This window comes from Neurospora tetraspora (assembly GCF_033439725.1).
Source record: "Neurospora tetraspora strain CBS 560.94 chromosome Unknown B0H65scaffold_1, whole genome shotgun sequence".
Classification (NCBI taxonomy): domain Eukaryota; kingdom Fungi; phylum Ascomycota; class Sordariomycetes; order Sordariales; family Sordariaceae; genus Neurospora; species Neurospora tetraspora.
This window is the reverse complement of record NW_026944383.1, coordinates 4,211,555-4,224,392: the sequence shown is the minus strand read 5'-3', so window position 1 is coordinate 4,224,392 and position 12,838 is coordinate 4,211,555. Positions and strand designations below refer to the sequence as shown.

Here is a 12,838-nt window from a genome sequence, read left to right as displayed (position 1 = left end):
AGCTCTCAAGAAACCCTCTGAGGCGTTGATTCGGGCCGCCCAGTTATGGCACGTCCGGCTCGGGCATATAAGCCTTGATCTTTTGAAAAAGACTGCTCAAGTTACTAAAGGCATGCCTAGCTTTCAAAAGGTACGCCCTGAAGACTTGGTTTGCAAAAGCTGTGATTCGGCCAAAATACTACGCAGACCCTCCAAAAAGCCAGTAGCCGATCCACCGTTTGCCCTCGGACGACTAGAGGGGGATATCTTTATTATTCGTCCTACGCCACTGAATAACAAGCCGTATGGTCTTGTTTTAGTGGATCGGAAAACCCGCTTCAGACTCATTCGGCTTCTAAGAACGAAAGATGAAGCTGCTATAGAGGTTAGATCTATTATCGAAACTCTCTATAACACTTATAAGCGGTACCCAGCGCAATTTCACTACGACGGAGGTAAAGAAATCAGAAGCCCTACAAACTCCCTACAGCTTCCTGAAGTTCAGGAGGAGGAAGAACAAGAACATTCTGCAGAACAACCTCTCATAACTGCAGAGCCTCCCAGGCTCACAACACCTCTTGTAGAGCCTCCCAAGTCTACAAATATCGAAGTCCATCTGCCACAAGCTTCTAAGCAGCAGAAGGAAGAATTCCAAGTAGTGGATGACGACGATAACGCCATGGACACTACTGAATTAGTAACGTACTTAGTTACTAAGGCAGCTACTACTGCAGTAAATTACAACGCTGCCACCACCAGCACCACGGAGCCTAACACTTTCAAACAGGCTCTAAAGCACCCACAGAAAAACTGTTGGCTGGAAGCCTCCTTCAATGAGCTACAACAGCTATTGACTACTAAGACCTTCTACTTCGTTGACCGTTCTAAGGCATTAAAGAACCCTATAACAAGCCGATGGGTCTTTAAAGCTAAAAAGAACTCACAGAGTCAAGTTGTTAAATACAAGGCTCGGCTGGTAGTCAGAGGCTTCCAACAAGTCCCTGGAGTTGACTTTACAGAGACTTTTGCTACCACAGCTACTCCTCCTACCTGGAGAGTTCTGTTAGCCATAGCAGCTGTGGAAGACTTAGAAATAGAGCAAATCGACTTCGTGGGAGCTTTTCTAAATGCTGGTGTGGACTTTGATATATATATGGAAGTCCCAGAAGGCTTGTATGAATACAGCCTCAGCAGCAAGAGTGCAAGAGCATTGCTGAAACAACACGGTTGGGATCCTACTAAGGACCAAGTTATACTACTAAAGAAGTCTCTATACGGCTTAAAACAAGCTCCCTATCTGTGGCAGCAGAAGGTAGCTACATTAGTTAAAGGCCTCGGCTACAAGCCTTTAACTTCTGACTCAGCCACTTACTTCAACGAGCAAGACGGTATCTTCATCGTTAGCCACGTGGATGACTGCCTCCTGATTGGACCTTCTAAACAGAAGATCCAAGCTCTAAAGCAAAGTCTAGCTAAAGCCTATGACATAGAAGACTTAGGTGCTGCTAAGTTCTTCTTAGGTGTCCAGATCGAACGCAACAGAGCCAAACGACTATTGTGGATTCACCAAGGAGCTTATATCAAAGAGGCTATCAAACACTTCAAGCTTAGCACTCACGGTCCGAAGATACCACTCTCTCCAGGACTCACAGGTCCTGAATCACCCTCTCCACCACTGAACAAAGCCGATCAGAAGCTCTACCAGCGCCTTATAGGCACTACTACTTACGCTATGACTCAGACTCGAGTTGATATAGCACACGCAGTTCAGTGGCTCTCTCGGCACTTACAACAGCCTACAGTTGCTCATCTGAAGGCAGCAAAAAAGCTGTTGAGCTACCTCTATAGCACTATCGACAATGCTATACAGTACGGCGCTATAGGAGATATAACACCTATAGGCTACACTGACAGTGATTTTGCTGGCTGTAAAACTACTGCTCGATCTACTTACGGCTACGTGTTCTTGATTAGTGGAGGCCCAGTAAGCTGGAAATCCAAGAGAGCCTCTACAGTAGCCTACAGCACTCTTGAAGCCGAATACACGGCACTCATCGAAGGCAACCGTGAGGCATTGTGGCTCAGAGGTTTATTCAGCGAAATTCAGCGTCCTCTTCAAAACCCTACTCCTCTGAAGTCAGACAACCAAGGGGCTATAGACACGGCTCATAACTCCAAGCACCACAGCCGTACTAAACATACGCTCCTCAAATTCCAAGGCGTGAGAGAGAGCGTTACAGAGGGAAACATCACCGTATCCTTTGTTCCAACAGAGGATATGGCTGCTGACGGCCTCACAAAAGCTCTGCCAGCTCCCAAGTTCGAGCGGTTCTTACAACTGCTGAACTACTCTAAGCTCTACAACATAGGGGTATAGAGGGGGCTCTTGTGGCACTAAGTACAGCCACAGAGGGGGTGTTAACGTGTGGCTAGTACTGTGCCTTGTAACTGCCTTGTACTACCTTGTAGTATAGAAGGCTAGTTGAACTATTCCTTCTACGGAATCAGTTGACTCAGTCCCCACAGAATGTACTAGAATACAAGAGGCTTTGCCACTGTATTCTAGAGTCTTATAACTTAGCTAGCATTTCTTCCAGACTGATTTGTCATCACAGGATTCAACAGAAGCTTCTAGATGCTTAGTGTCCATGTATATAGAGACCTCTCCTCTCCTTCAGTTCGTCACTCCTTAAGCAAGCAAGCAAGCACAAGTCAAGCAATACAATATAGTCTTTTCTCACAGTGCAGAGTCCACTGTAATCTTCTGTCTTGAGAGCAGAGTCCTCTCTAAGACCTCTTTTACAACATCCTTTTATTGTACTTGCAACTACGCTGCTTCCTTCAGCATTGCTGTCGTACTTCCTACCGCTTCCGCTCCGCTCTGCTACAAGTGCATAGTTCACTGTAGCAACCTTGTACTGGTGCTATCATTATAGGCCAGTCAGGGCACCGCAGGAAACACTACTATTCTAGCTTAAAATTCCAAAATAAGAATATTATATAGTAGTTCTCTTTACTTAGTATTACTAAATACGTTTTATATACAAATATTCAATATTTTAACTATACTACCAAAGTTAAAACTATATTTCGTACTAAATCTCTACGAAAATTAGTTAACTACCTTAGATTCAACCGATTCCTAGTACTAATATAAAAACTAATTCTACTAAAAGCGAAGAAAGGGAGGCATCTCTACGATGCTAACGAATATTTTAATATACATTTAATCTACTTTATTAGTATTAACTGCTATAAAGGGGGGTTTAATTAGCAATCTATTACTTATAAGTACTGGTTTTACAAACGTTAACAATTACTATATTAGTATTTTTAGTAATATTATTTCCTTAATGACTATTATACCCTATTAACTGGCCGTCTAACTAATTAATTAGAATTATAGTAAAATAGGAGATATAAATAATTTAAAACTCGAATTGCATAGAGAGTACCCCCTCAAGAAGATCGATATAGCCTTAATTAACGGTAGGCGGTACGAAAATAATTAAAACTTATAATCTTTGAGTTTTACAACTTCTAATAATTAGCGTATTGCGAATATAATTTTAATTCTATAAACGTAAAGCGTACTTATACTTAATATATCGCGAGAACTTAGTAGCTCAATAGAAAATTTAAAAATCTTATAAACAACTTATAGATATAAAGAGCTCGACCTTAGGACGTAGAGGGGAGTTAGATATTAAATTGAAGTCTTTTAATATACGTCCATTCATATTACAAAATATTTAACAATATAAAATACTTATAATAATAACTAGATTTATTACGGTCATAAATATCAATTTAATTAATCGACTAATATTTTAAACAACGATTTATACGATTTATACGATTAATATATGAATAAATCCAATCTTTTCATAAACGGTATAGCTAATTACATATAAAACGCACTAGAAATGCCAGTATACTGCACACTATATATAGATATTTATATAATATATACAATTAATATATAGATAAATCCAATCTTTTAGTAAGCAGTATAGCTAATTACATATAAAAGGCACCATAAATGCTAGCATACTATACACTATATACTACATATAAATATTTATACGATATATACAATTTATATATAAATAAATCCAATTATTACAATAATTATACAAATCTAACACTAATTACATACTCCAATTAATATTTATCTAGTATAATCAGAAGTAGTGAGAGCAAGCCAGTACTATAGTTATAGAAATGAAATTCAATATAAATATTTCGATTTATGTCAAATATATTAAAACCACTTTTTAATATATTATTTGCACACTATTATAAATCCTTCTAATATATATATTAATTAATTGCTAATAATTAGGTCATTCTATACAATAAGTTGGGTATTATCAAAATCAATATTACAATTATAATATTAAAAATACAATTAATATATATATTAGCTAACCTTTATTAACTTTGTAATTTTATTATTACTAGCCTACATAACAGTTATTCAAAATAGAGCTTATCGAACTAATTTATACTACTAAAGTAACTACCTATATAAAATATAACTAGAAGGATTTTACTATAGAAATTAAACTTCGCTTTCTAACCTTATTATCTATTGCACGTTGTATACATGATAGTGCCCTTATTATATACTCAATATAAAGCTTATCCAACTCATCTATAGGGGAGACGAAAACTTATTAAACTGATATATACCACTAAAGTAACTACCTATATAAAAGATAGCTAGAAGGACTTTACTATAGGAATTAAACTTCGCTAACAATTTAGGAAAACCAATACTAAATATTATTAATAATATTTACATTACAATTTTTATGATTTTAGTAAGTTAATATAATAGCTGTATATAACTCTTATGTATAAAGAGTTGACTTAGTTAGCTTTAATTCTATACGCGTATTTACATATTACCAAAAGAGGTAATGATTATACGATCACGGACTTAAGAAACTATACCGTTCTAAGCAGTAGATGTGCGGGGCTGGAGGTGACTAGGGGTGCGGTACGTATCGTTTTCCAAGTCCGTTACGCGACACCGGTTACAGGGCCCCCTGGTCGAATTGGTACTTCTCGATGTCCTGAGTGCCTTCTCTAGCGCAATATGCAGTGTGATCAACTGCATATCAACAACAGGGATCATTTTTGTATGGGAAACGGATACCATGGTCGAAAATTGGAACGCGCCCATGAACTGACACCGATGGCACCTTCTCCAGCGGGAGCCAGGAACATGGGGAAGTGGAAGGCACAACCTCAACACCTCGAGCCTGGTGCTCTGGCAAACATACGGCAAGAACGCATCAAGAGGCAACACGGTATCGATTGACAGTTAGACGGGCCTACGGACAGCCTCCGAATTCGACAACGATCGTCTGGAGGCCCGTCTTCTATGTATACTTCCTCCTCCAAGACCAGGGCGGCGCCGAGCACGACGGCTCCGAACACACCGGCTTCGAGTAGATCATCACCCCCGGCTGCTTCGAGCAGGTACAACCACAACACTCAAACAAGGGGGTGAGGTATGATGTCTGATCTCAAAAAGACATTGATGACCTCAAGTAGGATCCCCCGCTTTCATTCCCTTTGGACATCAACACAACGATCCCAACAACGATTCCGGAAGTCAGACGCACAACACGTCGCGTGAGTACAGATACCTGCCCACGCTCACCGCTACCGCGACAACAAAAAAAGAAAAGGATGTCTCTGTCGGATCTTCCCGTCCTCTACGCCATCACATCGCATGTGCAATGCTCATCAAGATGGGTAATCAGTTTTCACCCGAAGCTTTAAGCCATGTCTTGACTTTGGCAAGATAACCACCACGAACGCCATCGACAGCAGCAACTTCTGTAGTATGAGCGACATCCGGCTGTCTTCCAACATCATCACCGCAATCTTCGGTGTTTTCGCGCGCACTCAGAATGGCGGCAGGGGCGTCGATAGCGGACCGGATCAACGCCTTCCCGGCACCTATTTTCTCTTCTTCCGGGGCCTCTGTCGATCTTCCTTTGCTCTCCTTGATGTTGCTCTCCTGGATGATGATTGGGTCATTCTTTTTCTGAACGACATGGGAGCTGGAGGGCAGAGTCAGGGTATCGGATCTTTAGTCCGATGCATCGTCGTCGCTGTTGCCGCCATCATCGTCACTATCACCGCCATCGTCCTCCTCCTCCTCCTCCTCCTCCTCCTCCTCCTCCTCCTCCTCCTCATCCTCATCATCGCTGTCATCATGACCGTCGCTGTCTCCGCCACTTTCACTGGCCAATTCCGAGTGCTGGTTGTCATCCCCCATCAATGCATTGAAAGGTGCGCCATGCATAGGCGCCACCATGAAGCTACTATGGGTATGATTGATCGGAACCGACTGGGGCTCCTGAAGCGCGTATTGTTGAAGGAAGGCCGGATGTATGGGTGCAGATGCAGATACAGCCCGTGACCCAGGAAGGTTGGGGGCCGTTTGAGTATTCCGAAGTGGAAGTGGTGTTGAATCTCTCGACCTTGCTTCCGCTGTGGACCTGTAGGATGAGAGTTTTCTGATCTTGCCTGCTCCTGAGGGTCCCGCCTGAATGCCTTCGTCCTCTTCTAAGCCCTCTAGGCCTGCGTCAGCGACTTCAAAGGGCCGCTTTCTGTTCTCAACGTCTTTTCCCATGGTCTGCTGCTGCTCCTGTTGCTGTTGCTGTTGCTGTTGCTGTTGCCATGCCATAAAAGCAGGATGGACAAGAGGTGCAGGAGTCGATCCGAGGTCCTCCACCACCGCTGAGGATATTTTGACGGCCTCTGATGCACGCGTCAAAGCGCTCGATGTAAAGTTCAACAATTCATCCAGCTGTACCATTGAAGGTGAGCGGCCGCCACTCTGTGCATCCTCTACCCAGCCGCGGATGTAACTGAAGGACCGTTCCGCGGCCTTGAGCTCGGCGGCGAAATACTCTTGTTGGGACCACTGCTCCAGCTCTTGACACCTTGCCACTACGCTTGGCGGGAAAGGTGTGGCCTTGCTGGTGTTGCTGGTTGAAGGTTGAGACTGTATCGGCTTTTCTTTCTGCGACCTCGGGGGTCTCGGTTTCCTCTCCTTAGGAACAGGGGCGGGCTTGTCGTTCGAGTCCTCAATTCCGGCCATCTGCTTCACTTCAGGCGGTACTCCCGGCTCCCTGACAACGATATGGTCATGAGCATCGTCCTCGGCCGCGTTCCAAAAGCCGTCCAAAGGCCAAGAATCCGCCAGCTTGCGGTTGGCCAGGTACCATCTCCCTATCCGCTCCTGCATGGTTTTCGGGACCTGGTAGAGGCGAGGGTAGACGGAAATAAAACCAGCCATTTCGCGCTGGGTTAGATCCACATCCTCTGGGTCGATCCTCGGCTTCCGACTAAACTTTCTCGTGACGGCGAGCGCAGGATACTGCTCTGAAGGCGGCATGAATGGGAAATAGACAAATCCTTGGTGATGGATTCTATCCGCCTCTGCACGACTCGGGCGTGTCATGGCGAATGATTGCTGGTGCTCGTGGTAGTGAAGGTAAGTTTGCTGAGGGGTCGCGAATTGTCAGATAATGTTGAGGGACGAGGTGGCAACGACAAAAACGGTAAGTACGTGATTTTCTTTTCTCTCAGCCAGTCGCGTTCAAGTTAGTTTGGTGGACTTGAAAGCAGTTGAGGCGCGTTGAAGGTGGTTGGGTGACACGTCGAAAGAAGGACGCGATTCTTGGGTTGTTTTGGTTTTTTTTTTTCTGGCAAGGAAAAAAGTTAAACCGCGACCGGGGCACAAGAGATGTTGGGCAGCGAGTTTCAAGTTTGCCTCTCTTGCTAATCGAACGAGGAAGGTGTTCTTTCTCCTAGACTTGGTCGCCTCTATCAACTTCAATCAGTCGTGTTACGGGTGACTGTTTGTTTGGATGGCCGAACCTTGGTGCACCACGGTCCAGGTCCGATGGCCTATCCGAATTTGAATGGGACGAAACAAACGCCAAGGTGAAGACTCTTTGGCCGGTGTGGTCTGCAGGCAAATGGATAGGATCAGTCTAGAGATGATGTTCCTCTTGTCTGATGATGAGCCGGAACGAAGACGGGACTGCCGACGGGGAGAGTTGTATGGCGGTCTGGAAGACTTGACGTACTAGGTGGCGAACTAACGATAACCATGGGCAGACAAGGTGTAACGCCGTAAGTCAATCCATCCTCACTTCGGCTTCAACAGAGAGTAATATGGAATTGTTAACATTGTACAAGTCGGTTGACGTCTATGTGCGAGAGTCCTTGGATCGTCGACGGTTACGTGTACTCGGTTATCGCCTCGTTTGTTCGTTAATCGCGGCGAGTCCTGTTGATTGGAATGGCCCTTATCTTTCGTACGCGCTCCGTTCAGCGTGCTATCAATCACAAAGCGCAGAGAAAGTCAACAGGTAAGACGAGCTTTTCGCATGTCGTCGTTTTCACGATGCGGGTTTGAGAGAGTTCGACGCATGTGATGTCGGGAAAACTCCCGGTGGCCCGTGGGTACGGCATCCATGCATGAGCCCCTGAGGCTCAAGGTCCCGGTCCTCAACACCAACTAGCCGGTATCTCAACCCCAACCATCTGATTTTCATTCGCGAGAGTTTGATTTTGTGCAAGACAACATCACGTGTCCATGGATCTCACATCTTCCCCTTGGTTTGATGTTTTCATTTTCTTTTGGTCGAGTGTCTTCACAGACCACACAGCCTGCAACACTTCAACCACCGTTACCTGTCCCAAGATTGGTCAATAGCCCATTCAAGAGTTCCACTGCATTGGAACCTCAACTGGAAATATCGACTAATGATACATTATCATTCGACGCCCTTTCCCTTGGGCCTGAACAGTATTTCTGTCCAGACCCGTCTTCACATTCGAGATCATGGTTACACAATCTCTGGGGTTGCATTCGCTTACACTTTATTTAGCATGCCTTTCTCATTGGTGTAACCACCGTTTTGAAACGAAAGGTCGGCATAGTTCTGTAAAGACGGGAACCCTTTTACCTCCTCGTTGTCGGGAGCCCAAGTGGCCATCCCGCGGCCATCGCACCGGTGCTTATGTATCAGGGCTCCAAAAGAAAAGGAAGATGGAGTCGACTCTGTGACCTTCTCTCCCGGTATTTCGGTTGACATGCATGTCTATCGATGGCACGGTTCCGGTAAGCATCACCATCCTCCACCAGCGTATATCGCAGTCCCGAGATTTGTCCCTGTGCGTAACTTTATGCTCGCCAATACACGGAAATCCAGACACTTGGTGGCTTATCTTGATACGTCGTATCTGACAAGCCTCGAAACAGAAATGGACACGACTTTTTCCTGCAGGTCCTTTGGAATTTCCAGCCGATTCTGCAAGCTAAATGCTGACGGCGTTTTGTTACTCCATAATAAGTGCGAGCTCTTTGAGTTCATCGGATTCAAAAAAGTTGAATTTGGGCTTGAGCACAAACCAAGAGAGTTGTGAGATTTTGCGTTGACTTGGGGCCTATATAACCCCCGCGTCATCTTCGGGCTCTTGAATCGCGAAGCACCACGCCAATTCGTTCCCTCTCTCTCAACCCAAACCCTTCATTCCATCCATGGCTCGGTCGCTTCTGTTCTTGTTGCTTGCCGCGTCGTCACTCGTTGGTGCGACTTGTAAGGATGATGTACACAAGTTGCAGCAGACCGGCAAAGCTAACCTAGAGGTTCGGCTTGCCAAGTCCACAACATGCACAGAAGAGAATCTTCAGGTTCGCCGGGAATGGTAAGAGCAATCCAGAAGGCGAACTCTCCTCTCTTCGACGGCAGCGACACTAGCCTGAGCGGCAACGGTCTTAAGATTGATAACAACGAAGATACCGACTACTACCCAGCTGGACCCGGAGGAGGGTGTATCTATTCCGGTCCATTTGTCAAGTGAGCACATTCCAACTTCGTCTCATCCACTGTTTTCTGGTGTCGCAAAAACTCGACCTATAACTCACGAGTGTCTCCCTTTCCCTCGCTCCATTACTAATCCAATGATAAACTCAGCATGACCGTCCGCCTAGGCCCTCTCTCTCCCCAAGCCAGACCCGCTCCGGCCGCCAACCCCCTCCCCAACGGCATGGGCGACAACCCGCGCTGCGTCCGCCGCGACATCACCAACTATCTTTCCTCGCGCTTCACCCGCACCGAAGACATGGTGACCCTGATCGCCGACTCCTCCGACATCCTCACCTTCCAAGACCGCATGCAAGCCGTGACCGCGCGCCCCTGGGAGGTCGCGGACACTTACAAACCAGCCGAGCACGGCGGGATGCCGCTGATGGGCGTCCATGCCGGCGGGCATCAAACCATTGGCGGTGACCCCGGAGGTGACTTCTTCACTAGTCCTAATGATCCGGCGTTTTTCAATCACCACGCGGGGATTGATCGCACTTGGGCTATCTGGCAGTGGCTGGACTTGGAGAATCGGACGGAGCAGATCGGCGGAGGCACTTCTATGTTTGACCCCGTGAACAGTCCAAGGCAGAAGTTGGATAATTTGGTGGATTTGGGGGTGGTGGGGGATAGGGTGTGGAGGATTAGGGATTTGGTTAGTACTGTTGATGGGCCGTTTTGTTATACTTATGAGTAGGTGGAAGAAGTGAGTGATGAAAGATCATGAGAGATGTTATGCTCTTGTTCCTTCCTTCTTGGAAAGGCAGCAATCTGCATTCAGGTTGGAACAGCAGGTGCGACATAACCCCTTTCATTATTCGTTCGGCGTCATCGCTCTTTCCACACTTGTCGAACATTGCTTTATCACTTGATGGTACGCACATTGCACATCCCTTACGACGGGAGCGACGCTAGAGTGCAAGCAAATTCGTCAGCCAAGCTGGGACAACGATGTCAACAAATTCATATTGATTCATCTTCTGAAAGGGGAAACAGCCCACTTCATACCAAATCTCATGTTCAACACACCATGAACGTGGCGCAGTCAGTCTCAAGCTTGCCGAGGTCTTCGGGGTTCTTTTTCCTTATCTCACTTGCCGCCCTCATGATGGTTCAACAGTATCACTAGAGGCAAGGTCCTCTCGAGTTTCCCACGCTCTGTTTGTGTCGTACTTGGTCGCCGACCAAACGGGTATGTCAAAAACTCTTGGCTTTTCTGCGAAACTCGACATTTCGGTTTTGGCCACATCGGTTGACGCGGTATTCAATGTCATAGGGCCCTGAAACTATCCTCCCGTCCGGACCCCCAAAGGAGGAGGAGCCAAGTTAAGGAAACAGGAACACGAGACACAATGCAGGGAGCTTCTCTGTGAAAGTCTAATTTTGGCCTGTGCCCGCGTAGCAGGCATCCTGATTCAGCGTGTCACAGCATCCGTTGCTTCTATATTCTCCTCCTTTCAGAGTGCAAAAAACGTTCAAGCGGCCCGGAGAGACGAAAGAAATGGGCCTGGATTGTGTTACTCGCCAGCCCTACGAGCCCGGCACCTCTTGAGACAGGCGGGTAGACCCAGCCCAAGTTCTGCAGGGAAACACCCCAAGGATCTGAAGCACTGAGGGATCCCTATCAGCCAGTGCCTGTCTCGTGCTCCGTCAGGAGGGAGTCTCGATATTGAATTGAGACACGGAAATAAGCAACCGTATGGGGTATTTGGGACTTCTTCAACGTTGCCAACTCTGGGCTTACCATAGCAGTTGAGGCCGGCGATGTCAATTTGGAGTTAATTGGCCCTAATGAGATATCTTGCGATCCAATGGCATCATGTCTTGTTTCTGAAGTCGGCCCTTGTTGTTTCGTGGCGCCCCGATGTGGCTGGCTCGGCTTCGGCTGTCCCCCCACAGGACCGAGGGTAGTTACTGCAACTACGGGAGCGAAAAGGCAGTGGGTTAGTTAAGGTCACCGCCACTCCGGATAAATATTCCTCTCCCGTCCATTGAGTTTGGGCCCCTGAGAGCTTTTACGTTGAACAAAAGGCGGCCCAGTGGAAGCACCGCTAGAAGGTTCATGGGCTTTGCGTCGCCTCCTTCCCGTCGGCTCGTCGCGTTACACAACATTAGTACCTTCCTGCTTACCTGGAGCCAAGCGGCCCAAGCCCCCCTCCGCCTCATTTTGTGTACTGTCTCTCCTGACTTTCGCCCGCAAGATACATCTCCAAACAGCCAGAGGCCGTCCCGAGTCTATACCGCCGTTGAAACCCGGAGCGTCAAACACACGGCCGGGGACCATCGGGCTCCTCTCTCCTGGCCTCACTCACGGGATCATCCTTTCTCGACCAATGGGAGCTTACTCGGTCGCTCTAATTGGAATATCCGGCTGCCTGGGGCATTCTCATGTTACACCTTGTTATCGAGGTAGTACTTTAACGTGCCAGACCGGTTTCGACCTTGGCGCTCGAGCTCTGAATGGCCCAAGGAGCTCAGACACTATACAAGACGACAGCTTGTTGACGTGAGCATTCACCATGTAACTACCCGTGAAACATTCTGGCACTGCTACTGGCTAGATCTCAGGCTAACGCTCGGTAGCAGATCTACTCAAGGGTACCACCGGACAAGTAGGATGGGATGACTTACATGCGAATCTAGACGCCACGACGATGCCGTTTGTCGACGGGCAACAAAACGAGAACGGGCGTGGGGTTGGCCCATAGGGCTGCATATCCCGGAGCTGGGATCTTGTCGAAGGATGAGATGTGTTCACTCTCTGGCAGACACCAGAGTGGCTAGGTACTGTAGCCTGGTGTTGTTGCGGCGATCTATCATGGACGTCGTGTCACTTACACCAGGGGGGACTAGTTCTCACCACTTGACCGGAGCCTTTCGCTCCATGGGGGCAGCTGAGCGTCGTATGAACACATGAGGCTCGCCTTCTCATATAAGTATTGCTCTCTCGGCGA

The 12,838-nt window shown here is 46.8% G+C and overlaps 2 protein-coding genes across 2 annotated transcripts; one reads left to right on the top strand and one right to left on the bottom strand.

Moving 5' to 3' along the window:
* Window positions 1-5,698: 5,698 nt before the first annotated feature.
* Window positions 5,699-7,891, bottom strand: B0H65DRAFT_39124 (uncharacterized protein). The gene has a single exon (XM_062823746.1). The coding sequence runs from the start codon at window positions 7,466-7,468 to the stop codon at window positions 6,089-6,091; it is 1,380 nt and encodes a 459-aa protein (XP_062686556.1). The 5' UTR covers window positions 7,469-7,891; the 3' UTR covers window positions 5,699-6,088.
* A 1,125-nt stretch (window positions 7,892-9,016) lies between these two features.
* Window positions 9,017-10,668, top strand: B0H65DRAFT_39135 (uncharacterized protein). The gene is made up of 4 exons (XM_062823747.1): window positions 9,017-9,139; window positions 9,683-9,726; window positions 9,818-9,878; window positions 9,996-10,668. The coding sequence occupies exons 1-4, from the start codon at window positions 9,126-9,128 to the stop codon at window positions 10,579-10,581; spliced, it is 705 nt and encodes a 234-aa protein (XP_062686555.1). The 5' UTR covers window positions 9,017-9,125; the 3' UTR covers window positions 10,582-10,668.
* Window positions 10,669-12,838: the final 2,170 nt, after the last annotated feature.

Coding starts and splice junctions, on each gene's coding strand:
- B0H65DRAFT_39124 (XM_062823746.1), bottom strand. CDS start 7,468: ATGACACGCCCGAGTCGTGCAGAGGCGGATAGAATCCATCACCAAGGA.
- B0H65DRAFT_39135 (XM_062823747.1), top strand. Junction 9,727..9,817: donor CTTCAGGTTCGCCGGGAATG/GTAAGAGCAATC, acceptor ATAACAACGAAG/ATACCGACTACTACCCAGCT. Junction 9,879..9,995: donor TATTCCGGTCCATTTGTCAA/GTGAGCACATTC, acceptor TGATAAACTCAG/CATGACCGTCCGCCTAGGCC.